General features: G+C 40.7%; 1 protein-coding gene across 1 annotated transcript in view; it reads right to left on the bottom strand.

Annotated features, from left to right (window-relative positions):
- The window catches only part of LOC135472772 (sodium- and chloride-dependent taurine transporter-like), a 31,861-nt gene extending 4,998 nt beyond the window's left edge, over positions 1–26,863 (bottom strand). Inside the window, 9 exon segments of the mRNA XM_064752440.1 lie at positions 1,272–1,396; positions 6,026–6,114; positions 6,116–6,130; positions 9,140–9,274; positions 10,424–10,556; positions 12,030–12,363; positions 12,786–12,917; positions 21,805–22,190; positions 26,481–26,863. Coding sequence (XP_064608510.1) covers positions 1,272–1,396; positions 6,026–6,114; positions 6,116–6,130; positions 9,140–9,274; positions 10,424–10,556; positions 12,030–12,363; positions 12,786–12,917; positions 21,805–21,967 — 1,126 coding nt within the window. The 5' untranslated portion in view covers positions 21,968–22,190; positions 26,481–26,863.
- Between the last annotated feature and the right edge of the window lie 445 nt (positions 26,864–27,308).

Raw genomic sequence — 27,308 nt, 5'->3', positions numbered from 1 at the left:
GTGGAAAAAATTGTAGAGAATATAGAAAACCACAGAGTCTTACTTCTTTCTTCCATATAATACATCTATGATAAGCTTTACAAGGAATCGCACAATCGTGAAAGTCATAACAATAGCACGGCTTCTGGAAAATTATTGATTTTCTAGAGTTTCCATGGCAACTGGGATCTCGCAGCACTGGTTGCAATAAAGTGCTAGCGAAATGTAACTTATCCTACGTCTAGGCCCCAGCATTGTAACTGGCCTGTTATCAGTAATGAACAGCGGTCTATTTTATGGCACTCCATTTTTAATCAGTAAATCATCAGGGATCGTAGCCTTGAAGTTAAAAACAAGGCATTTTCTGTGTGGCGTGTGAGGAAAGGATGCAGGTCGGACTGTGTAAGATATGAGGTGCAGACAGTTTCGCTGACAACTTCGCAACGGCCGCGGTCTGCAAAGAAATCGATAATTCCGTCCGTGGAACCAAGTTAGAAGCCTTAAGAGCCCGCATAGACCAAGTGCCCGGGGGCTTTCTGTCCAAACCACCGTCTCACTTAACGTCCCCGGATTGACCCGGCTGTCTGTTCATGTCTCAGAATAACTAGACACAGCTCCAGATACCTCCCATTCGGCTCACCGCATCAAAACATTTACATTATGTCGTTCCATATGCACGTTTTAATCATGTCAATGATCTATGACGTTATGCCCTAGCCATTCGCTGATTATTTCGAACTACAAATAGATTAATAAAGACAAAAAGAATTCTGACACTAAAAAAAATAATTCAGCCAGGGACTCTACCATGAAGAAGGTTGTTTTCATGTTAACGATACCAGACGGTTTGATCAATTATACATGATGTCATGTCAATGGATGCCTAGTCTCTGGAAAGAGGACAAAACGCGCTGAAAACATCTGCCATCTGTACATATTCATAACAATCCATCTTCTACAATGATTTCTTTACGAATCATTTTTCATTCCTGGAGAACACGAATTAACTTCAAATTGCGAGAAGCCAAACTCCTTAACATGTCCACCAATATACTTTTATTTATTACGTATATTTGTAGTTTTTTTTACATACTTTATGCAATAATTACTTTTTGCTGAAATTAAGATCATGGTTTTACTCTGATGTATACATTAACTTGTACAAATCTTCTGCATATATAAGTTTTCGCTGTAGATATAGACGACCACAGATAATGTACATTCTTTCGAACATAACTAGACTAGTTGTGTGAAGGTCAGGAAGGCTTCTGTGTCGCTGTGTACACACTCACCGGATTCGGCAACGTCTGCCACCGATACTCCCTGCTTGTGTGCCATGAAACCCAGCACGGAGAAGATAACAAAACCGGCGAGTAAGCTTGTGAAAGAGTTAGTCACCGCGAACAAGGCGCAATCCCTAAAACAAACAGAACAGGGATTAACTGACTGACTGGCTGACTGAGAGCTTACACGGTGTTGACAACATGCCAAATACTATGTATGATGTGATATTTGAGAAAGAAATATTAAATAAGAGCACGTACTGAAAACTAAAAGTTCGTTGGTAAAAACCACTGCAAGCACTGTGAAATAACAGAGAAAAAGCTCAAAACACTTTACTCAAGAGATCCACCCAAATCCGTCAAAAAATTGCCCTTAGCATGTTTATTGCCAACGTTGTATCGATCCTTTCCAAACGGCTGTAACATATACTTCATCTTTGCACTGCTGTTGAAATACTGATTTTCCTATAGCCTGCTGAAACTAAACGATTATGTTCTGATGATCAATGGAAAACGACGTCATCTATGGGGAACCGTTTTTCTTCAAAAAGGCAGTGGTGGTCAACAGGGTAATTTTTGGTGCTATTTTGTTCGTTAGTTCAATAGTGGCGAAAAAATATCTGAATGGACGTTCCGCCTCCTTTTCACTAGACATAAATATAATCTTATCTCTATGTGTACACCATTCCCACTTTATATATAAACATAGCTTGATCTATATACGTACACTATTTCCATCTTTATGTGAACGTAGCCTGGTCTATATTCATACCAGTCACACCTATTCGCAAATACAGCCTACTCTATTCATACCTTCAGGTCACGCGCTGTCACTGTCAGGCCTTTAACCTACGAGGCCACTGTTTCAAATCCAGGTCTCGCTACTTCTGCGTCTTTAAGTCAGGAGATCTGTCGGGTTGACTATTGCTCAAGGTCTCTATCACTGTTAGCTTCAAATTTGATAAAAATCAGTCCAGCACTTTTGGATATATCCCAAGGTTATTTCCTGCTGTCCAAATAATAACGAATGGACAAACGTGCGGAATACCTGTAATGTTAATCAGTTCTTAAAACCTCTAATTCGGCAAGTAGTTCTGGAGATATTGCATGAAAAAGGTTAGTGCTTGCAATAATGTCAGGACAAACAACACATGGACGAACAAGCGCAGTCGGACGAACAAACCTCAAAAGTTTACCGATTTTCAAGGCCTATGTTTGGAAGTTTCAGGACACATTTGGCCAATTAGTTCAATCGTTTGGTCAAGGTCAATGTCACGCTGTATGACGGACACCGGGCAGCAAAAACACAATATCATCTATAACATAGCTGCGGGAATACTCGATAGCCCCGATATGTCTACGCCGACTTATGTATGGCACCTCTGCGTAAATATTGTTGAATGTATATGTATACAGATAGGGCACCTTTATAGCCAGCAGTATCGCGGTTATCTGTACGCCAGCAGATTTCCAATGACGGCAATCATCAACCCTAGTTGGCTCACAAGATCTATATACGGTATGGAAACCTAACACACGAACAGGAAATTGGGTAGTTTTCAGCCAACTAACTTGCAACAGGGAAATCAGTGCAGTGATTATGTATCACCTCAGACGCTTGGATCCCAAAGTGGTAGTAAAATATCCATAAAACTCCAGGTCAGGTCATGTTTACGATGCTTTTTAGGACTGCATTGGCTATTTCAGAGTGGTGGGCGGGTCACACGAAAGAGTAATGAAGTATTCGGTTAAGCAAAACATATAATTTAACGGCTTCCATTATAAAGTAGACATGAACTTTTCCCTGGGATATCTGGTATAAACAACTCCCATAAATAACAGAACAAAGGTTTAATTTGTCGTATCAATTTCCTTACGGAAGTCGTCCGCTCGTAAGGAGGCAGTAAAACCTACTTCATATCCGATCACTTGACATAGTGACGGCACTGCTGACTTCTCCCCATCGCGATCTGGGTAGGAACGCACCAGGCCTACTTGTCTTGTGCGGGGGAAAATCAGTTGTATAGAAAACACCATGTGGTTTTTCACCTAAGAGGCTAAAACGGGTGTATCTACAGCTAAACTGGAAAGGAGGCATGTTTGTTTAGTTCGATGTCACCTACTTTACAAGCATTCGAGTAACGGGAGACTTGTACTTTTGGTATGGCAATGTGATGTGAAGCCGTCCACTGTAAACTAGGATATAATATTAATAAAGTGACATCGATATCAGATTTCGAGGATTTCTGGCTTTGTACCGAAAAAAAGCACAAATTATTCAGCTTATAATAAGTGCGCACGTCAAAGAAAAAAAACGGAAGACAGAGCAAGGGCCTATCCTTGATGTAATAATGCCAGAATTGTTAAACTGATTAATTTGTAATCGCCATTGTCTTTCTTTTTAACTTCCATCATTCGACTAACCAGAGAAGAAAAATTACTTCGCCAAAAAGTCTTGAAAAAGCTTTTATGTGGACAATAAGGACATTTTAAGGTGAACCGAAAGAAATGTAAGCCATACTATTTAGGGATAACAGCTTATGCCACGTGGAGGTGAAATGTCATGTGAAGGTGAAAGCCTATGCCATGAGGATTTGAAAGTTTATGCCATGTGGAGGTGAAAGCTTATATCATGTAAAAGTGAAAGCTTATACTATGCGGAATTCGAAGCTTATGTCATGTGTAATTCAAAGCTTATGTCATGTGTAATTCAAAGCTTATGTCATGTGGAATTCGAAGCTTATGTCATGTGGAATTCGAAGCTTATGTCATGTGGAATTCGAAGCTTATGTCATGTGGAATTCGAAGCTTACGTCGTGGAATTCAAAGTTTATGTCATGTGGAATTCAAAGCTTTTGTCGTGGAATTCAAAGCTTATGTTATGTGGAATTCAAAGCTTATGTCATTTGCAGGTGAGCGCTTCTGTCGTGCAGGGGTGAAATAGTGTGTCATGTGGAGTTGAAAGCGTATGTCATGAGACCTGTGAAGAACTTTGAAGGCACGTGCTGATGAGTAATCTCAACCAACGACATGAAGTTAGTCGAATCATACACGGGAATGGGTAATTATGATCAAACAATTGTACTTCATACTTCTTCAATTCAGATGTAAGTTATAAACGTTATAATAATAAAACGAAAATAGTAGAACACTAAGGCCCCTCATAGAGCACGTTTCATTATACTACTATCCACACTGAACAAAGCATTTTTAATATTCATTTATCTGACCGTGCAACAAATGGATAAACATTTTTCAGAAAACGGTCATTTACTATATATCTAGCTATACAGCGGTACATGAAGTAAACCTTTAGGCCTACTGGGAGTTTGGTCGGGTTATCTTATGCCGAAAACAGAACTATCTCGCTCACACACAACACATCGTTTGTTTACCAAGCCCAAGAGCTCTGGGGGAACGAGGGAATGTGCTGACATGTGGCAGACATTTGTAATGGGTACCCACCTAGAACCTTATTTACAGCTTTCCTAAAAGCCAACATCTCGCGAAAGCCCGAATGACACAGAATTTGGATGGAAGGTCAAAGCCGGCTGGCTGCAACCATTAAACGTTGTGTGGTAGTATTGAGAAATGGCATTCCATCCCTTAGAGTTTCTATAATGCTCTGGCCAGGGGTCACTCGTTTTGACGCTAAACCCCAACACTCGCCCCACGTGTAGGCCAAAATATCCGCAGATCTGAAATCAGGGAGCGTTGTGTGACCCAGTCATCTGCACACATTAGACCTTTCCTCTTCAATAGAGATAAGTTTATTTACTTGTTGCCTACCCCCTCAGACGGTCCTGTGGATTTTTTACTGATCACGAACCCCGTTTGTGTACACTGAAACTCTCATCTAACGTCACGTCCGTTTACAAGTGTTCTCACAGAACGACTTACAAGCAGCAGACGTGCGCAAATGTGGGCTTCAGTCAAGCATTATGATCTCCAAGACTGCTGTGGGTCCAGTTAGATTTCTCTGAACCCAGGCCATTTGTGATCAGATTTGTCTAAACCCACACCATTTGTAGTCAGATATGTGTCTGAACCCACGACCATGTAGAAAAGCTTAATATAGTAGTATTCACCGATATTTACATGTATTTATTTATTTATTTATTTGATTGGTGTTTTACGCCGTACTCAAGAATATTTTACTTATACGACGGCGGCCAGCATTATGATGGGAGGAAACCGGCAGAGCCCGGAGGAACCCACGACCATCCGCAGGTAGCTGGAAGACCTTCCCACGTACGGCCGAAGAGGAAGCCAGCATGATATTTGCATGTATAATTTCGCTGTTATATGTTCATACAACATGGGTTCATATTCATCCAACCGCTGCTCACTGAATTTTTACACGTACTTATACTAAGCCTGACTTTACCTGAATAACTTTTCAAAAGCCTCTTATTGATCTCTCTCAGTTTTTTCACCAGACGGTAAAGTTTTCTTTGAATAATGTTACATTAAGGAAACCATATTAAATCATTGCAGGGCTTTATCCTGCGTCAATCGTCTAAACAAGAAATCAGCTCCTTGTAGAGATCTTATGCCTTTTTCATTAAGTTCATGTCTATAAACATCTGTCGATGGCGTGTTTCATCTCCAAAATTGAGTTCCCGATGGCTCATAGGCCATGGTCACTGCTGATAAAAAGATAACTTTATCACGAGTTGCACCTGGCGAATACTGTGATATATCACAGCTACTCTACAAGTGACGTACTTACACTCATATTTTCTCTTCTCTAGACGATTTACCTGTAAGAATTGTGGTGGAACTTGTTGTAGCTGCCCAGAGCCGTCAGAGTGCCCAAGCTGATGGAGTAAGAGAAGAAGATCTGGGTACCGGGCATCTACCCACACCTGTAACAAATTCAGTGTAATAACTAATCTCATACGAACTCAGCACACTGTTTCAGGACATCCAGCGACTAGTATTTGAGGAAGGGTAGGAAAGTAACTCCGAGAATCAGTAGTTAATCAGTGGTAATCAGTATTTCGCCATTAACTAGCTTCTTGAAATTGCATCAAATTAATGTTTTTTTTCGGTGTTACTTCCGTAGATTACTGACAAAAATATTTCGCCTTTTCTGTTATATTCAGTGATCTGGTTCCACAGAAATCGCCAGATGGCCTGGACTGTTATACGTACCTGACTATCTATCATGTATACAGAAGTGGGATTCGATCCTCACGTACCTTAATGGTCACAGAGAATGTGAAGTAACCTAAAGCACCAACACCCTGACTTTAGCAGTGTAGTGTGAAATTAGATGTCAAGTTGTAACCCAGGATTAAACTTTCGGACCTTTCGAAACTCGTGTACAACGTTTCAGTTACACACTTAAAGTTAAATCATATGTATTGTCATCGAAAATATATGATCGATGGTCAGCTCCGTACATACCTGGTATGTGTTTTTACTAAGCACAAAACTTCATTTAAATGCTTGCCTCAAACAATGGTAATCAAATTTTTCTACTGGGGTGAAAACGAAGTAACTTTCATATTCCATGGCTTTGTATCCTTGTGTCGACATTGTGTAAATAGAAACCTGATATGATCGTGTTCTACAATGATAACTACGGCAACAAACACAAGTGGGCATGAATACATTTGTAGAAATCCTGTTGCAAAACTCCACCATGTCCTTTGCTATGCCCATTTGACCTGCAGCAAACCCCACAATGTCCTGGCCTGTAGTAAAAACCAACAATGTCTTATATCCCCCAGGCCTGTAGTTAACCCCACTACGTCCTATCCTATATATCTCTGGCCTGTCTTCAGCCCCACAATGTCCTGTCCTATATCCCTCTGGACTGTAGTAAACCCCACTATGTCCTGTATTATTTCCCACTGGTCTGCAGTAAACCCCGCAATGTCCTGTCCTATAACCCTCTGGCCTGTCGTAAACCCAACGATGTCCTCTTCTATATCCCTTTGGTCTGTAGTAAAGCCCACAATGTCCTGTCCTATATCCCTCTGGACTGTAGTAAACCCCACAATGTCCTGTCCTATATCCCTCTGGTCTGCAGTAAACCCCGCAATGTCCTGTCCTATAACCCTCTGGCCTGTCGTAAACCCAACGATGTCCTCTTCTATATCCCTTTGGTCTGTAGTAAAGCCCACAATGTCTGTCCTATATCCCTCTGGCCTGCGGTAAACCCCACTGTGTCCTGTCCTATAACCCTCTGGCCTGCGGTAAACCCCATAATGTCCTGGCCTGTAGTAAAAACCAACAATGTCTTATATCCCCCAGGCCTGTAGTTAACCCCACTACGTCCTGTCCTATATCACTCTGGCCTGTAGTCAACCCCACAATATCCTGGCCTACATCACTCTGCCCTGTAGTCAACCCACTTTGTCCTGTCCTATATCCCTCTGGTCTGGGGCATACCCCACAATGTCCTGTCCTATATCCCTCTGGCCTGCGGTAAACCCCACAATGTCCTGTCCTATATCCCTCTGGCCTGTGGTAAACCCCACAATGTCCTGTCCTATATCCCTCTGGCCTGTGGTAAACCCCACAATATTCTGTCCTATATCCCTCTGGTCTGCGGTAAACCCCACAATGTCCTGTCCTATATCCATCTGGCCTGTGGTAAACCCCACAATGTCCTGTCCTATATCCCTCTGGCCTGTGGTAAACCCCACAATATTCTGTCCTATATCCCTCTGGTCTGTACCAAGCAGCGCAATCTCCTGTCCTATATCGCTCTGGGGCCTCTGTGGCTCAGTTGGTTAGCGCGCCATGGCAGCGTAATGACCCAGGAGCCTCTCACCAAGGCAGTCGCTGTGAGTCCAGCTCATGCTGGCTTCCTCTCCGGCAGTATGTGGGAAGGTGTTCCAGCAACCTTCAGATGGTCGTGGGTTTCCCCCAGGCTCTGCCTGGGTTCCTCCCACCATAATGCTGGCGGCCGTCATATAAGTGCAATATTCTTGAGTACGGAGTAAGACACCAATCTAATAAAATAAATATATCCTTCTGGCCTGTAGTAAACCCCACAGTGCCCTGTCCTATATCCCTCTGGTCTTTAGCAAGCCCCACAATCTCTTGTCTTAAATCATTCCAAGCTGTAGGACAAGAGATTGAAGATTCTTTCTGCTCTTTCTGTTATGTATTGGAATTTGCGCTCTTTGTCATTAATAAACCAATATGGCAGCCTGCGCCAGAGTCAGAGGGTGAGATCGTCTCAATTCCGTTCTTAGTTCAATTAATTTTCAATGGACACGAAACTCGGCAAAATAACCAATTATATAGGGTCATATTACGCTAGCGCAGCGTAATGACCCAGGAGCCTCTCACCAATGCGGTCGCTGTGAGTTCAAATCCAGCTCACGCTGGCTTCCACTCTGGCCATACGTGGGAAGTGGGTTCTGCCCGGTTTCCTCCCACCATAATGCTGGCCGCTGTCGTATAAGTGAAATATACTTGAGTAGGGCGTAAAATACCAATCAATAAATAAAATCAAAACCAAATCCTGAACCACTAGTGTTATTGTTGTGTCCAAATTATTATTTCTGTTTTATCTTGGTTGTTCATGCAAAATGCATTAGAACACAAAAGAAAAAAAAAGCATCAGAGAATTTCCTGAACATCTATTTCCAGAATATCTTATCTGCTTCTCCGCCAGTCATAATACAAAGGATTTAATGATTTTACTACACACGCATTCTTATTATACTTCCGCCAAGACAGAAATTATACCAATATTTTAGGACATGTTCTTAAAAATTTCGAGATTTACGGCTGTGTTCAATTACTCCTTCTTAATAATCTACTGGTAATGGTATGGTTACGAGGTTGTTCACCCTTGTAACAATATAATTGGTTTATTCAATTCATCCACTTTTGAGCATACAATATCTCACCTGAGCGTCCTTTAGGCGTTCCCAGTCCGGAAACAGGTAATACTTCACACCGTCCATGGCGCCATCGAGAGTCACTCCGCGCACCATCAACACAAACATCAAAATGTAAGGTGAAGTGGCCGTGAAATACATGACCTAGAGAGAAAAGAAAAAAAAACACCGGATGTCACCAGGGTTGCTATGGCGCAACAGAATATACATTCTGTTTTCTTGTTTTTTTTTTCTTTTTACTTAGTATCATTTTTCTTTTGACGTTGTTTAGTTTTTTGCTTTAATATACATTAATCTCAATATTAGTACAATAGTTGATTAACAGTAACATTTAAACAGTTACATTCTATGGAAGTAAAACATGTATACAGTTTGGTTATTATTAATATAACTACAGTTAGAGGTCACTGAAAGTTAATAAATAGTCCAAATCGGCGTCGAAAGCTGCAATGTATTCAAAGTGGCACAATGCAAGACCTCGGAGATTTACCCCCAAAACAATTCTTAACAGTGGTTTGCCCCAACCACGAGGGAAACTTCCCTACATCCTTGGGAATTGACCACATTGGGACACCCCTGCACATAATAATGGCTAACAGCACTGAACAACCAATCGTGTGGCAGATTACAAAGTCATTTTGTAACAGAGACAATAATTGGATAGTTGAATGTCAGAATGATCGAAACACTCAGTTTTGAACTGCGGTCGGTTTGGTTGTCTCATACTGTCAGGATCCAAAGAGGATTACACAAGGGGCTGTTAATGAGGTCAAGTCGGAGGGAGGCGGGGAATATACGTGGGCAGATAATATCTATTCACACCACTGAAAAATTAAGACACATTAATGACAATGTTGAGACGAGTATTTAAAGGATAAATGCTCACTGAAAAGGGAACGGGTTAAGATTTGAAGATGATCACTCTAATACGTATTGTAAATCCCAATAAGCCTTTGAATGTAACTATATCATGTTACAGATGACGGTCTAAAGCCAGTGATAAATGTCACTGAGCATGCGCGAAGTCTTCCATGTGTGGCACTTTGAACGTTTTGAATTACAAAATTAGTTACATACAGTTGTCATGAAGGATACAGAGACAGTACTTAATTCTAACAAAAACTTTCCAAACATGTGCAACTTTCTTGGTGTCTTAAGGCCGGATTGACTCTAATCTGTTCTTTTTTTCTTTTAGTTTTCTTTCTTGTGTACTAGAAACTGAATAAATTATAAACTCAGCAGCTAAACCGGAGAGCCATGGACTCCCCGGATGCCCCGAGAGGCATGTTTCACCTTGCCGGATGTTTTAATGCCCTTCCATATGCAGAAGTATACGACGATCCAAGCGAGTAACAAGCAGAGGGCCAGGTCCCACTTGACGGCACCGGGGATTCCCACACCGGAGGATAGCTGCAGGACTTTGAGCCTGCAGTAAAATTCTGCACTAGAGTGACACTGTACAAGAGCAGGGTTCGTCATCCGACTGGACGCGACCACTGGATGATGGGGGTGATGGAGGGTTTAAACCTACCTAGGAAACTACTTCAATAGCATAAAACGGAACTCGGAGAACCATGGCTATAATCAGCGAGAAGGAAAGGCCTAATGCCAACCCCCACTTCAAAAAGAGTGTTAAAAACTGTGGTATCAAAAACTTTAAAATATAGCCAACCAATGATAAACGTCAACGGAAAATGATGCAAACAACAGTTAGAGCTCAGCATGCAATGAGCCGATGTACTTTAGCTAGAGATAAAGAAATATTACAGAATTTGGATGGAGAGATGTGGTGTGTGATGATGGCATGTACTTAAGGAAGAGAGAAAAATGGCTATGTGAGAAGAGCGTGTAATAGTTTTCGGTTCCCTTGGTCCTCCGAGTCTACACGTCAGCACTTCTCATAGATTAGAATTATTCTGTGTTCTCCCTGAAACAACATGTCACCCGGAGCCGAATAATTTTAGATCCATGTCTCAGTGTGCGTGTGTGCGAGCATGTAATAGCTTTATACTTTGTAAATGACACTTGAACATAAACATACATTCCCCCTGCTCCCAGTGGGAAACATTTATCACCAACATAGTTACCATCTCGGCTCAACTTCCCGGGCGTCGGGATGGGATGGGCGGCACGTCTGGGCCCAAGTAAGAGAATATAAAAATCACATTGGGTTTCATTTAAAGAAAAAGAAAAAAGAGAATAGTCAACTAATCTAATATAAAACTTTCTTTCCTTGCGTACCTTGTCAATGATATACCAAGCAAACCTCATTGTGTATCTCCAAACCTAAGCATGATGCCTTGGTACCAGCCTTCTCATAACCCCTGTTTAGACTCATATACATATACACTCATATACACTCTCCACCGCAAACCAGCAGACCCAATTTGAATTTCTTTAGCAGACACACAGTTATTCTAACTTCGTCTCATTCCATGGAAGAAGGCATTCCGCTCCAAACAAAGGTAGACATCAGCAGGCCTATATTATTCAGAGTTCCAAATCCTCTCGAACATTCATCTTGGGTATCGTGTTTTCAGACATCCATATATCGAGTGTACGGTATTCTGCTTCTCTTCTTCAATCTTATATTTCTCAGGGCTCCTTCTGTACACCATTTCATCGTCGGCTTACCGTGCTAAACTTACTTCAGCATTTATAGAGATAAAAACTATAGGTATATATTATATGAACTTTTCTTTAGTTAGGTGTTCGATGCAAATTAATTAAGATATAAAGATTTATGGCTTGTGCTCCGAATGTGCAGGAAAAGTTGTCAATCAACCCTATCTGATTAAAGTAAACTGGAACTTCTTTCTTGATTATTTAATTGACAGAAAGAATCAGAGGTAAACATAGCAAAATATAGAAAGGACAGAAACAGTCGATGGACACTTACTCCCAAAATTCTGTAACAGGGTCCATGGCTGGCCTGCTAGCGTTACTCGAGATGTTCTGCATGATGAGTCCTACGGAGGTGGAGTTGTCTCCGAGGGGTGCCACCTGGTACAGTGAAGAACCGTTCGAACCCATGGAGAGGATTGCGGATGCGTTGCTGGTCTGGATGGATCTGTGGTGCGTCGTACAATTCTCTGAATTCCACTCATTATCGCAATGAGACCAGGGCAACACGCTCGTAAATGAGGAAAACAAATAGTAGAATGCCCAAGTCAAGATGATGTTGTATTCACAGTTGAGTAGAAAGACAATGACTGCGCTAGCATAGCCAATTCCTGTAAAAAAAAAAAGGCAAAATGAACACACAATAATTGAACGGGCATAACCAACATGGGTGGTTAGCAATGCCGTTAAATACTTTAAACAATCAAACGCTTTATTAAGGAAACACTAATCCATCGCTTCTAATTTTAATCCAGTTTTACCAAATATTATAAAAAGTCCAGGTTAACATTGAGAGGAAAAAGGGTCTGAACTAGATCGATTTTAAACCCCATATTAAGTTTTGGGTGTCTCTAGAACGCGCGCCCAAATAAGTCATGATAACAACAAATCTTTAATATATTCAAAAGAATTGGTTTATTTTCTTATTGTGTCTTATACATGTAACAATCTTGTCTTGCATTGTATGGGTGCCCAAACTTTAACCTAGATCGGGCCCTAGAAACATTTTGACAGTCTTGACCTTCTATAATACCCTGGAACAGTGGGCAGATTTTCCAGGAAGATATGCCGCCTTCCGACATGAACTGCCCTAACGCCACCTCCAGGAAAAACACCGGAACTCCGCCCAGCAGAACGGAAACGAAGTAAGGTATCAAGAAGGCACCTGTCAAAAAGGAGAGACACAATAAAAAACAGAAAGGAAGGGAAAAAAAACAGCAAAAACACTTTAAATCCGATACAGCGCAGTCGATCTTACATGAAAAAAAAACAGAAAGTAGGAGGAAAAGCATCAGCGCATGTGACAGGTTCAGATCGAAATGGACCGGCCCGGATAGCACAGTTGGTAGAGCGTCCGCTTCAGGACCGGTAGATCCCGGATCAATCCTTGGTCGAGTCACACCTAAGACTTTAAAAGAGGAAGTTGTAACTTCCTCGCTTGGCGTTCAGCATGAAGGGGATAGTGCAACGACTGGTATCAGTATAATGGCTCGGGCGGCGCGGCTTACTTGCCTTCGGTAAGTCGTCTCAGTGATGCAGCACTAAATAAAAGAGCGGTGGAAATCCGTCCTGCAACAAGGAGGCACATTACACGTGCATGCACCCTAATGATTCCTTCGTCGTCATATGACTGAAAAATTGTTGAGTACGACTTTAAACCCCAAGCACTCACTCACTCACTCAGATCGTAATGGTAGAAAGCAAAACTCTCTACGCCAATGAAAAATGAAATCTTCAGGTTCAATTTGATTTAGTCGGCTTTCTTTAAGAAACCGAGTAACGATTCGGCGCACATGGCAGAATCAGCACAGACACATCACAGAAATCCTTAACATTTTGTTCGCTTACAATTCTTACAATTACAATTGATCAACATGCAATAGAATTAAATGTAATTTATTAATTTATTTGTTTGGTGCTTTATGCAGTACTCAAGAATATTTCACTTTTACGACAGCGGCCAGCATTATGGTGAGTGGAACCGGCAAGAACCCGGGGGAAACACACGACCATCTACGTGTAGGTTACTGGCAGACCTTTTCACGTATACGGCTGGAGAAGAAGCTAGCATGAGCTGGAATTCACACCGTCCGCGCTGGTGAGAGGCTCCTGAATCAATGCGCCGTGCTGGCGTACTAGCCACCTCGGCCACGGAGGCCCCGAATTAAATGTAATAGTGTGATCCATGAGGCATGAGACAGGACATGCGACGTACCCTGGAATAATTAATTACTTATTTACTTGACCGTTGCTTAACGCTGTGCGTACTCGAGACATTTTCACTTACGATGGCGGTCGGTTTTAAGGGTGGAAGAATCCCAAGCGCCTGGCGTAAACCACGAACCTTTGGCAAACTAATGGCAAACTTTCCCACATATGACGTACAGGTATTGCTGGAAGGCAACTGCCTGTGCACGCGGTCACACGAGCGTTTATTGTCACCAAGGCGCTATACCTAGCAAGAGCAGGGGAATCTACAAATCGTCTGCCCAAGGCCAGGTTTGAACCTGCACCATATTTTTTCCATGCATTTCAAGGGCACGAACCGCTACCAACTGTAAACTAAATAAGTTTTGTATTTTGTGTAAGTTTCTTTTATCTGTTTGACATCTAACATTTAAATCGACTCAAAGTGGACCTGTTCTGGGCATGAATACATGTATACATATATAGTCTCAACCTTTATGTAGGCTATGTTCTCTGCTTAACATTTAATCCCTGCAAAATTCAAAAAAATTCTTCGAAGAACGTTACGAATAAACCGTTCAGCCTAAGTTTTTTACAAGTATCACCCGTTTGTCTGGTGTAGTACTAATCACACAGACACAACTCAACCCCAAAAGATTGCGTGTAATTCCAGTGCAAATAACGAACCTAAAAAGCTAACAAATTTGCATTGATTGCCACTAACACGTAACACGAGAATAGCGCTGAAGATGTAATTGCGGCAGCTAGAATGTGTCTACATTTCAAGGTTGGGTCTTGCAGATGATTTTGGATGTTAAAATCAAACCTTGCTCTGTTCTTAGCTAAGGCTATAGTTTACGCAGGTAAACAACACAGGTGCTTAAAGGGCTTCGGGTATATGTGGCAGTGGTAGCACGATCCATGGACTTCAGAGACACTGCTTCAAGACTACCCGTTGTCTAATGATCCTGTATATATAGAGCAGTATAGAACTTTCTTCATCACCAAACACTTTAAGCAACTTCTCTGCTATACGAGCCCAGAGGTTGCATACCCCCAGGGTGTTTGTAGAACAGCAGCCCACAGATGAACAGATGTATAATTAAACACATGGTGCCTACAGTGGATGACGTCAATGCGTATTGTTTTACTAATCGTTGCCCATATACCGTTAAAAGGTTACCGTAATACGGTTAAAGCTGTGAAGCATCAAAGCTGGTTAGAAATCACCTTCCCAATCCCTTTTTACCCCCTTTTATCCCCCTCTCCCCAAATTGAAAACAGCCATGGATTCGACGAACGTCAGATGTACCCCAAGCATATATTTACACAGTTGCTGAGCAAGCGTGTTTATTTGCATGACATTATGCAGCTGTTATGAGACAACTGTCGTTGACGACATGTGGGCCAGACAACATAACGGGAGCTGCTTCTAATGTATCCGGAATTTCTTCGACATGTCTGATCATGTGTAGGCCTGGTCACAGACTCCAGTATTTCAAAACCTTTTGAAAGACCGCAATCCCAAAACTGATATAAGATAACTGTCCTACTGTCCTTTATATAATGGATCATTTGCATGGGGGCAATAATCTGGAAACAGTATCTTTAGGCATCATAGCTCCATTGACGCCACAATAGTCCGTATACACACGTGAGTTCTCTGGTCTACAGGTGAGTAGGAGGAGACATGAAACTGATCTCTGGGAATCTGACTTTGGAGATTATTTTACTGATTGACGACCTGAATTGTGACTGAGATACTTCTCTCTGTTCAGCCTGTAGGGTAAAGACACGGCCTGTGAATACCAGCGTTGTATAGTCATACACAAAGAGTACCAGTATTAATGTTTGGAAATGGTTTATGACCTCAAAACACGTCAGCTTCTTTAAACCCTACATATATACCAAGAGACCCAACTTGCAATCCACTCCAAACTATTATGATATTAGAAAGTCTACACAAAGCCTATACAGGTCATGTAGAGGAAAATCAAGAACTAAAACGCACGTGTCCGGACCGATTTTTCATCATGTATCGATCAGCCCATTTTTCATGCATGTGAAAGACAAACTATTTTAACAGCCTAAGACATAATCTCGTTTATATCGTATGGTTTGTATATTATGTACACACCATGTTATGCATCCTCCTTCAATTTAGCACCATTAACAATACGATGGATTCACGTCTTGATCTCTCTCAATGTGTAGACTGAGGTCGGTTTTGAACGGTGATAACGCCACATTGCATGATGCAGTTACGATTTTAGACCGATTAACGGAGCTATGCTTTATACTATACACAGTTTGGACAGATCAGTTATCGTACTTCTGAATGCACGGAATAGGAAATTGCTCACGATGTCGACGTCACCCTTGTCGGACAAATCAATGGTGCCCATCAATCTTGTCAAAACCAATCAATCCTTATCCGGTAGGATGCAGCCATTATCAGTAACAGCCGTACCACGGGTAGGTAATTTACGATAGCTTCAGGGGAAATGAGTCGTCAATCTACGAATGAACGACCTGCTCTGCAAAATTTTCGGTCAATTAAGGATGGTCTAATACCTGTTATCTTGATTAAGCAAGGTACCCAAGGCAACATCTTTATTAATGACAATGTAATTCGCTCCACTACTGATAATTCATTATCGACCGGCAATGTCGGCAAAATTTTCGCCTTGCCAAAATAAAACAAATACTTTAAGTTCAATGGATAGGTAAATGTAATATGTCATGAGCTCTTTAAAGCTGGAGACAGGCTAGGCGGATTTTTTCGCTTATATGGGACGAACTTAATCGCCCACGAAATACTCTGACAATATTCACAGCATAGTTGCAGACATCCTAGGCGGATTTTCCGTTGATCGTGGCATTGTGTTATGTTGTATGACACAAGAGAGAGTCGGGGCGGACGCAGCACGCGGGTTTTTAGAAATTCACACAATACGCCTGTACGAGAGAAAAAATCCGTCTTGTGTGTCCCCCGGCTTTATACTGTATGAAGAATCGCAAACCAAATATACATACAGGTTGGCGTTATCAGAACTACAGTTACGACATTTGCAAATCACTCGGATTACTTGGCTCTTCCACCACTATATTGCATAAAAAAAATGATGTGTCAAAATAGTCTGCCTATTAATTATTTGTTTTCATTGCATTTGTGGTTTGAGCCATTGAGCTGGTGTTGTTTGATGAGCGTGTTTTTTTCTGCAAATGAGTAAAGTTGTATTGCACAATCAGGTATTACGACACATTACGATATTCAAGACATCCTGCCCATGAAGGCAGGCACTCACCATAATTTAAATACATCACAATACAAACACATGAGCACGTGGCGCCAAAACATAGGAAATTACCGGAGTTCCGCCCGCTTTACATTCAAAGTGACACGCTCATTTTGTCACCAATGTCACCGAGTACATGGCGGCATCGACACCGATCAACCACGTGTGCTGGCAACCTATAGCACATCAACCCTTCCCCTCGAGTGTCAAGGGGCCATGTGTATAACATTGTGACACACATGTCTGGAGGGGGCATCCTAGTTAATGCATCAAAGCGAAAAAAACAAACACCCCGCACAATTACAGCCTGTGACACAAACACCTTAGAGACAAACGAAACTAATTGCAGGAAAGCTTCCTCTACCTACATGTTTTTGAACTGTTTATGTGCTTCGCTCACTCCAGTATTTCCAAGGCTGATCAGTGAATGGACTGTAATTCACGTTTCTAATATAGAATCTGCGTCTTCTCCCAATCCATCCCAGCCTGTTATCAGCAATACTAGTTCAACTTAATCTTCATCAGACGCCATTCACTTCACGCAGACGGAATCGATTTCTGGAAGCGCACAGAATTGTGCCCCATTATAATAATATATTTGATTTACTCACATATTCTTATGCTGTTTAAACATGGTGCCATTTTGTGACGTCTTATTTATGAAAAGAGTGGAAAGTATGCGACAATATAATATATAAGCAAACTTTCATGAAATCAAATCATCACACGATGAGCCATATACAGCGAGAGTGTCGGAACAAAATTCGGAAATAATATTTGACGCTGGCTGGTTTACCCAGTTAAGTAAGTCTATTGAAAAGTCTACGCCCATTTCTACAACACGAGCGTTCACATAAGGTGTTAAAGATTGCAAGGCCACTGCAAACCTTGACAGAAAAAAAAACACCGATTTCATGTGGTGATACTAAATAACTATGATCAGAATGATTGTATGTGATGACACGCCGTTTTAAAATATGCACACCACGACCAAGAACGCAATCTCAAATAAAAAACAATAACGACAAGAACACCATGTCGCGTCGTAGCTAAAATTTTAAAAGAAAATAGAACACTAGACAAAATATGTATATATATGCACCGATAATAAATCCTGCATAAAATTTTATGTATACCCTTTCATTTTTGTGACGTTACATACCCGAGATAATCAAAGCAGATCAAAGTAAACTTGATTTATAAAATCATTAAGCACATCAGACCAAAATAGGTGTGTCTCTTTAGGTATACATTCATCCACTGAAATAACCCAGGTTGTATTTTTTCTTGTCACACTCTAGAGAGTGGACCGTCGTGACCTATGAACTTTATTTCTCTTGCCCATTACAGAAGACAGCTCTGAAAATAACGTCTTGCCATATATCATATTGATGACACAGTGTGTGACGGTCTCAAATATCCACCACATTAATACCAGAAATGATCCGTGACCAGGAAGCCCTGTTTTGGATGCTACAAATACTAATACTATACTATAACGACCAAAACCATAGTTAAATATGTATGCATACATATATACATTTGACCTACTAACAACCACTGGGCTTTTCAGGCTTACAGGCTACCTCGAAATTATCTGACTGATTGTCCCTTGAGCATAAAACTGTTCGACAATACATGTCGTGCTGAAAATGCACAGCAATTCCCTGACCGAAGTATGCAAATGACAGGTGGCTATATTTCACCAGTTGTGTCTGACAAGAATACCACGCCACGCTGTCGATGCGCACTTTTTTCTTTTTTTGTTTTTCAGTGCGAGATATGAAATCTCTCCGAACAGGTCACAGTTCCCGGACGAATGATATCTTCTACCACATATGTGTACACAACATGCATTTATTCTATGTTGCTTGGCGACTACTTGTACATATAAGCCTTCTCCTCTGAAATTTTATGTCAAAATGAACACTTTATATCATGTAAGCAATTTGCCTATTTCTCTATATGTACATGTATTTCAGTATCAGTAAAATGCCAAGAGAGGTATTAATTTCAAAGAATGTCATCATTCCATGAACAGTTGGCATAAAACCGAACTTTGGCAAATACCACTTAATGTAGTCACATTGGTGAACATGTAAACTACAAGAACTACGTAATATTATTAGTATATTGCACTGTGGTCGCTGTTTTGGTTACAATCACCTGGTGTGCCGTTTTCGTGTGTATTATCTCCTCATGTACATGATACAGGGCAAATAACTACAAATATTCGCACCGTGAGTTTTCTGCGAACTTGTAGTATTATCGCGCTTAACGTATCCGTATTAGGTAACAAAGGACAGGAAATAGAGAAGTTGCGGGACTTTACTACAGGGTTTATACAGGACGTAGTTCTGGCTCGATTAGTTGACAAGGACATCATATTATCCTGTGCACAAAATCATTTTACTTCTTACGGTCAATTTTATACGCAAATAGAAATGTAGTGCTGTATACCACAACTAGCACAAGAGATTAATATCAAACAGGCCACTGAGTTATCCTGTGTTTTTCATAATGCGTCTGCATAGAAGGTAAATTAAAATCCATGTCTTCATTCTAGTAAATTCTCCATTCTATGGGCTTCTGTGACAGTTGTCAAATAGATGAGACGCATGACCACAATCTATTAAGTTTTCTCTGACATAGCCTCAAAAGAACTGCTCTCCGGCCGTAAGTGGGAAGGTCTTCCAGCAACCTGCAGATGGTCGTGGGTTTCCCCGGGCTCTGCCCGGTTTCCACCCAAAATAATGCTGGCCGCCGTCGTATAAGTGAAATATTCTTGAGTACGTCGTAAAACACCAATCAAATAAATAAATAAATCAAAAGAACTGTGCTTAGTTTGAGGAAACGTAATTTTCAGTGGCGGGAATATTATTCCCAAATAAAAATAAGGTAAATGAATTGGCGGCTGTTGTAAATTCTGCGGTAGCCACTGAATGATTTCCAGGTTGTTTTTTCTGTCCAGTCATTAACATATTCCTTGTCCTTCGGTATCGATGTTATATAGGCCTACAGTCGATGTGTAAATCAACTATTCGTGTACACATCACCATCATCAGCCAACATTTGCCATTTGGGAAATGAGTATGTGAGGATTTACCATATTCCAAGTCTTTCAGTAATGACATAGGCCTCTGCTAATACTGATTATAATACACAATCACCACAGTTATCACGGACAATCCATTATAAAGAGGATCCACAAAGAAAGGTTGCAGCCGTATAAAATTTTGTCCAGATGTCAAATGCTGATGTTTTCGGAGCTGCCCACATGCCGGAAAATGATCCAGTCCATATATCTCTGTCTAAACGAGATCTGTCAAAACCAGTTTGCAGTGTCTGGGAAATCAGTTGGACAGGCCATTCTAAGGCGTACTTATTCATAGCTTGTATGGTTTCTCAGTAAGAGGGATCTCAGCCAAACCGAAATTGTAAAAAGTCAGCGCTGTAGTTACATTCATCAAAAGTCTTTTCGCACTACCTATACCAGCTGTGTATCATACAGACTTTTTTTTTTTACATTTAGAAGTATCGTGACTCACAGCAATCATGTCTAAAACCAATGAAGGTAGTTCTTTCTGTTTTCACATCCACAGAAAGAAGTTCCTTCTCTACAGAAGAAGGAGCCTTAGATCTCAGTATAATCTTATACAAATGCTCACTGATTGTCTCCAGATCGCTGCATCCATGTATATATACTTCACATCAATCGGACCATGTCATCTGAACGTACAATAACCCTGTGAAACTGGTGGTGCGGACATTTGTGTCGAACGTGTTGGGATTTTAAAATGATTGGCCTATAAGTTAGTCGTTATTAAAATAATTTTCTGTCAAGCGCAGTGTTTAAATTAGCTTTTCTTGTCTGGATAATACGATGAGCATAATTCCGTGATTCAGAATGAAGAACTTCCCTGTCGGTATTACACCGATCATCACTGAGATCGATAGCAGATTCAGCCACTGTTACTGGGCTTGGCAAAAGTGCAACGTCGTCCCCATTACCGCCTATTTATTTCCAATTTCGCTCTACGGCGAGATTTTCCCGCTAACCCAGAAAATGATCCTTTTAGTGTGTGGTGACATTTTTGAAGCTCAAATGGCATAGGATTAACATAAGAGGTAAAATTATTCCGTGACCCAAGTTCCTATGCGCATGCGCACAAGGCCAGCCACTGATCGGTCCATGCATGTCCAATCCCATGGAAAATTTCCACTGAGACAAACTATACATTGATTGTTTGTAAGAGACTAATGCTGCCTTCGTGGAGCCAGCTATTCTGAATATTCTGCATGACTGGTGAAAATTTGCTTACTTTCCTATCATATAAAGATGTCATACGATATATACAACAGAAAGAGCGAATATAAATTGTACTAACCAAATTCAACAAAATATTTAATATCTATCACAGTCCGAAAGCCACCATGACATTTTGTCAATAGGTATTCCGATACGCAAATGAAACGAATGCCAAATGTCTACTAGAAAAGGTTGTAATGACCTGATAAATGAAAAAAAGAAAAGAAAAAACAGAATGAATGGAAAATGAAACTTACCTCCTCCATTTTTATAACAGAGATAAGGGAATCTCCAGACGTTGCCCAGCCCCACGGAGAAGCCGACGCAGGCAAGTAGAAAGTCGATTTTGCGGGCCCAAGTCTGGCGTTGTTCCATTTTGGGTTGCCCGCTTCCCATATTCTTCTCCATCTGTGTTTCCATTTTAACAACGGTAGTTGCCAACGATTTTTCGTCGCTGAACGAAAACGATTTGTTTTTAATCGCTCCGTTCTGCTACTAAAAGAGGAACTAAATAAGTTTGGAACGGGTTCCGACCGCTTGATTGTGGTCGGGACAACGCTGTAGTCTTTGTGGACACCGCCAAAAATACCCCTCACAAAATTCTGAGACGGCTATGAGGCCTGTCGGTCCGACTCTGAGGGTTCTGTAAGCAGAAAGACAAAAAAAAAAAAAAAAAATAAAGTGTGATCAATCCCGGATGTGTATAAGCGTTCTCAGAAGCATGACTCCTTAACAACATGCATTTGATATTTTGTCTATACAAACATTACGCCTCGTTGCATCTTTACTGAGTCGTTGTCATAGGTTTTCACAGCTAGTACCCTATATCATAAAGAGGCACACCGACGTCAGCTAGCAATAGCTTTCCGCGAACTTCATTGTATTCTCACCTAAAATATATCTGCACTAACTGGCGAGACCAGATCTGACCAAACCATGTGTACAGAAGCAATGATATGGACAGAACTGGCTGACAGTAAAACACGATCAGGCCACTGCGACTGATGTACAGGGAGAATACTGACCGCCGAAGAAAGACGTCTGTATAGCTGGCAGTGAAATCCGGGAAATGAAATCCTTTGTTTGCGCCGCGAGATGGATGCAGAGCGGTGCCTGGTTGGATTGGCTCCAAGAGGCTAACTGAGGGCAGCGGCTGAGTGAGTGGTCGCCATCGATAGGGTTTTGTTGAATATGCAGAGGCTTACAAATGGGGGGTTCTTGCTTGAAGCGTTCGGGATAAAAATAGCCATTACACTTCGATACCGTACACGCTACACGGCATGTTATAGCATTGATTTTCTTAGCAGCAGCTTAGTGGCTGACAAAATAAGAGAGGAAACTGAGACAAGGAAACCGAAATTTAGGCAAAAATGTGACCCGTTCACATACCACACGCAATGCACATTATCTGAAAAAGAAAATATAACATTTGTCGCCGAATCATGATGAAGACATGATTAGAGACGGATCATTTAAGGTTTTAGTTAGTTATTATATCTTGAGGCAAAATGCCATCTTACTAAAATACATGACAAATACAGCCTTATGTGGCATTTAGTAGCACAGTTTACATCAACAAGCAGCCCTTCTCAATCTCTTTACAAACGAGTGCATTTATATTTGCTGGCGATAAATGTGTCACTTGTGTCGATGTTCGTTGGTTACATGCCAGAGGCCGGTAATTTATTCCGGGCATTCCTGTTTCTTTCATTAATTAAACCGATCGACAGCATATCAGTGGAATGTTTTTTGTTTTTGTTTTTTTTTTTTTTTTGTTTTTTTTTTTAGCAGGGCATTAAAATGAACTATTAAAAATAAACATTAGTGCTAAAGCTCAAATTTTCCAAACTTGTACCGAGATTAAGGGCTTAGATGCTGAATCAATTTTATCTGGCTGAGGAGGTGGGCTTGGTCGGGTGGAGAGAAGAGGGATTTATACCGGCTCTGACAATATAATATGAAATGACATTATCTAGTTTTTAACCATTATTTAATAGCAGAAATTGATTATCAAATTACTGTGTATATAAATGTCTTCTCAGTTAGTGGATTGGTGGTGACATATACATAACCTTTAAACTCTAACCCTTGCATTTATACAAGGTTACGCCGAAATTACATGTGTATTATTCTGATCCTTCGCTTTGACGTGAAAACTGTTAGCATCCTGTCAGCTACAAGGTAAATGTCTATGTTGTTATTGTTAATCATAGTTCATGTCATTCGATGCACACACTGGCTGGGATATATGTTAAGTCACGTCATTATTATTACACGTGATATTCCTTTGTGTGTGTTTTTTTTATTTTTTTTTATAAGAATTATGTGGGATATACAACTATACTGTGCAGATTTAGATTTATTTCAAACACTTAACAGACTACTGGTTTCGGGTTATTTTCTCCCCTTGAATGCGAAATGACTTCTTATTTCTCCGAAATTCATCACTTCACGTAAATAGATACTAGCTAATGGTGACAAACTGCATCTATGTTTCAGCGACGATGTTCCTGCCTACAGGAAATGACATACCATATACATGCAATTTTATGTACATAAAGCCAATCAAGAATGATCAAAGAAGAACATACGCCGAAAGCAAATTATAAACGAATTTACAAAGTATAGCTGCCTGGAAACACCATCTGCGGTGGGGGGAGGGGGGGGGGGGTATGAGTAGTAATCCTAAGCAAGCTTAGGCATATATTAAAATTTCAAAGCAGTCTGAATATTATAGGCGTGCAAAATTATTCTGTGGAAAGCAAACTTCGACTAAATATAGAGAAGTGCAGCGGCACCAGCAAGCGCACTCCGACGAAAAACCAATGTCTTGCACGATTTCTTCACGATATCATGCTGGAGATATACAGAAACGTAAGACTGAATGGACTGGACGGAGACACTGAAACCTGTCTAAACTATGACCGCTCTAGACTATAATTGTATGGAGATATATACGCACGACCGGAAAGGAAGCAAACAAACTTAACTCGCAGCTACCACATTGACGAGATGTACCTCATTGTATATATAGGAATCTGCAAGTCATGCTCAATACATCAGTACGTTGCAGAAAGTGTGTTGTGTCATTGGGTATATTGACCCGCATCCTCTGCATATTCGTTTCGCGTATTAAAAACTGGTCAATAATAACAGGCGAACCAAGGTGTGCATATATGTTACAACTGTTTTTGAACAGTCATGCATTCAATAATAACGTTCGATGTCTAAAAAACAATCGACTTTTTAATCGTTGTACTAGTTTGTGGCCTACATTGTGAGGGTATGCCGCTTAGACACGTGTCAACTGCGAAATTGGATATCGTCAAGTCATGCATACACCTGGTACGCTACCACCGTCCTAGGCACTCTGCCCTCCGTTTACATGTATGGTCCAGACAAAAAGAATAGATTTGTCCTCCTGTCTATACTGTAAAAATGTATTCACAAATAAAACTAATTCTGGAAAAATACCTTTATTCAATGTGACACAAGCCAATAAATGGTGCATATAAAATATTTTGATACGTGCAAACCGTAACTTTAGGAGAGAAGAAACTAAAGGAATTCAACTTAACGACTATCACCGTTTATAGAAAACAGAACACATGCCTCATGTAACTATAGAAAATGACGAAGGCATTAGCAAGCAGATCATATGACATGTATAGATATTTCTACCTACCTTCCTTGTGCAGCGGGGCAACGCCCTTATCACTTACCGGAATACTGGATATTAATATATCCTCCTCTAGTTCGCAATTAAAATGTCTTTTACTTCGCGTATTACACCTTCTTCTCAATACACGTGTGACTGACTCACTATATGGCCGCATGGCTTGCTGGTCATAGGTAGGTTATTTGTCTATATATGGTCGATAGAGACACGTGACCACGGCGCCGTTTGTCTATCATCCTGGAGCAACTTGAGGAAAGATTATAACTGTACACAGTGATTCAGAAATTCAGTAACGATTCGTATATTTCATGAGAACACCACCAAATTAATTTTGTTACGTCGGGTCCTCCAGGTTGACACAAACTTCCGCAATATAACGGTACCTTAAAAATCAACTATTACATATCTTCCCGGATTTAAAAATAAACTACAGGACTAGCGCTTCGTGTATATTGTGGATAGCTGTTAGCTTTACTATTTAGCTTTTCTTTCTTATCACATTATTAGTATCGGTCGTACGTGGGAAGGTCTTCCAGCAACCAGCGAATGTTCGTGGTTTCCCCCGGGCTCTACCCGGTTTCCTCCCACCATTATGCTGGCCGCCGTCCGATAAGTGAAATATTCATGAGTAAGGCGTAAAACACCAATCAAACAAATAAATATATAAATAAATTAACATTACTTGTATTTATACTTGTGGACCTACGTGCACCACTTATATATAAAGGGCTTTAAATGCTTATTGCTATATCCTGTACGAATGAATGAATGTATCACATAATTGGTGAATACTCAAAACAATTAGAAATTACGATTATATGGTTCCGTAGTTCAATTAAATCAAACGTCCATTCTGTTGATATTTGGCGATCTGTTAGTTGACGGCAGTCAGCTTACAGATGGTCAAATATCGCCACAATCGGCGTTTAATTTAACTGCACTACCAGTGAATATGACAAGGGCGAAGGCATTCACATAACTTGTAGGGCCTGTTGGCATGCAAATGTAACACAACGCAACATTACTAGCTTAATTATCCGCATGCTTGTAAGCACACACCCACTGTTATTGTTATTGTGACGCAAAAAGAGGGCAAAATATATGTTGTTGTTGTTGCACCAGGAACACTGTTGTTGCGCTGCAGCTTTGTGCATTTCTGAATTACCACAGGAATCGAATAATTTGACATTTCTTTGGACGCAAATATATGAATAAATAAACTTCCAACTTTCATGATTGCATTTTTGTTCTTACCTGAAATCTGGGCGTTTTGGTTAAATTTGTGTGGTCCCTAATTTAGGGTTAGGCTTATGTATAATCCTTGAAAGGGGTCGTGCAATACAAGCAGTTTGTAACAGGATCAGGAATTTCTATTTTACAGCCCACCCCACATGCAGAAACTTTAAGTTATGAACAGATTCCACTGACGATTACACTACTTTCCAAATTAAATGAACACCAACATGGTATTATCGTGTGGTTCAGCAGACGACAGTTGCGGCGAGTAATCCTCGTTGCAGCGCGCCAGTGCTTAATGTTATGATCTGAAATTAAAGAAGAGAAAAACAAACGAACAGCGTATATTTTAACATAGGCCTATTTTTAACAGCGTTACATCGTATATTTATAATGACTCTTTTTGACTCTAACGACTCAAGGTTTAAAGATAAATAAACTACTGAGCGCCGTGTTCCATGCCTTTTAAGGACAAGGAAAAGTCACAGTTGTGTGAACCGAAAATATGGTGTATTGTTTTGATTCTTCGTGAACGTTCTTCAACCATTTTCGTCAGTTCCTGTTTGGTCACAGTATGAACCTGGCACTTCATCCAGTCTAAACCAGTAACAAAAAACCTCAAGGATGTTATAGGTCTACATGAACAAAACAAACCCAATAACTACACAGTAGGCCTATATACGATACGACTCCACGTGTATATCCTGCTGTTTCTTATCTGTCAGATGTTTATTTTCTCAGTCTTCCCTAGCTTTTACAAGCCAGGGGACACAAATCTGGAAGGAGGACGGGAGCGGGCACAGCTCTGTAATATCCAGGTTCAGCGTGATTTATGCATGGCACCGG

The sequence above is a fragment of the Liolophura sinensis genome, chromosome 8 (genome assembly GCF_032854445.1).
Source record: "Liolophura sinensis isolate JHLJ2023 chromosome 8, CUHK_Ljap_v2, whole genome shotgun sequence".
In the NCBI taxonomy this organism is placed as follows: domain Eukaryota; kingdom Metazoa; phylum Mollusca; class Polyplacophora; order Chitonida; family Chitonidae; genus Liolophura; species Liolophura sinensis.
The sequence above is the reverse complement of the archived record's forward strand: the minus strand, read 5'-3'. Positions and strand labels throughout refer to the sequence as shown.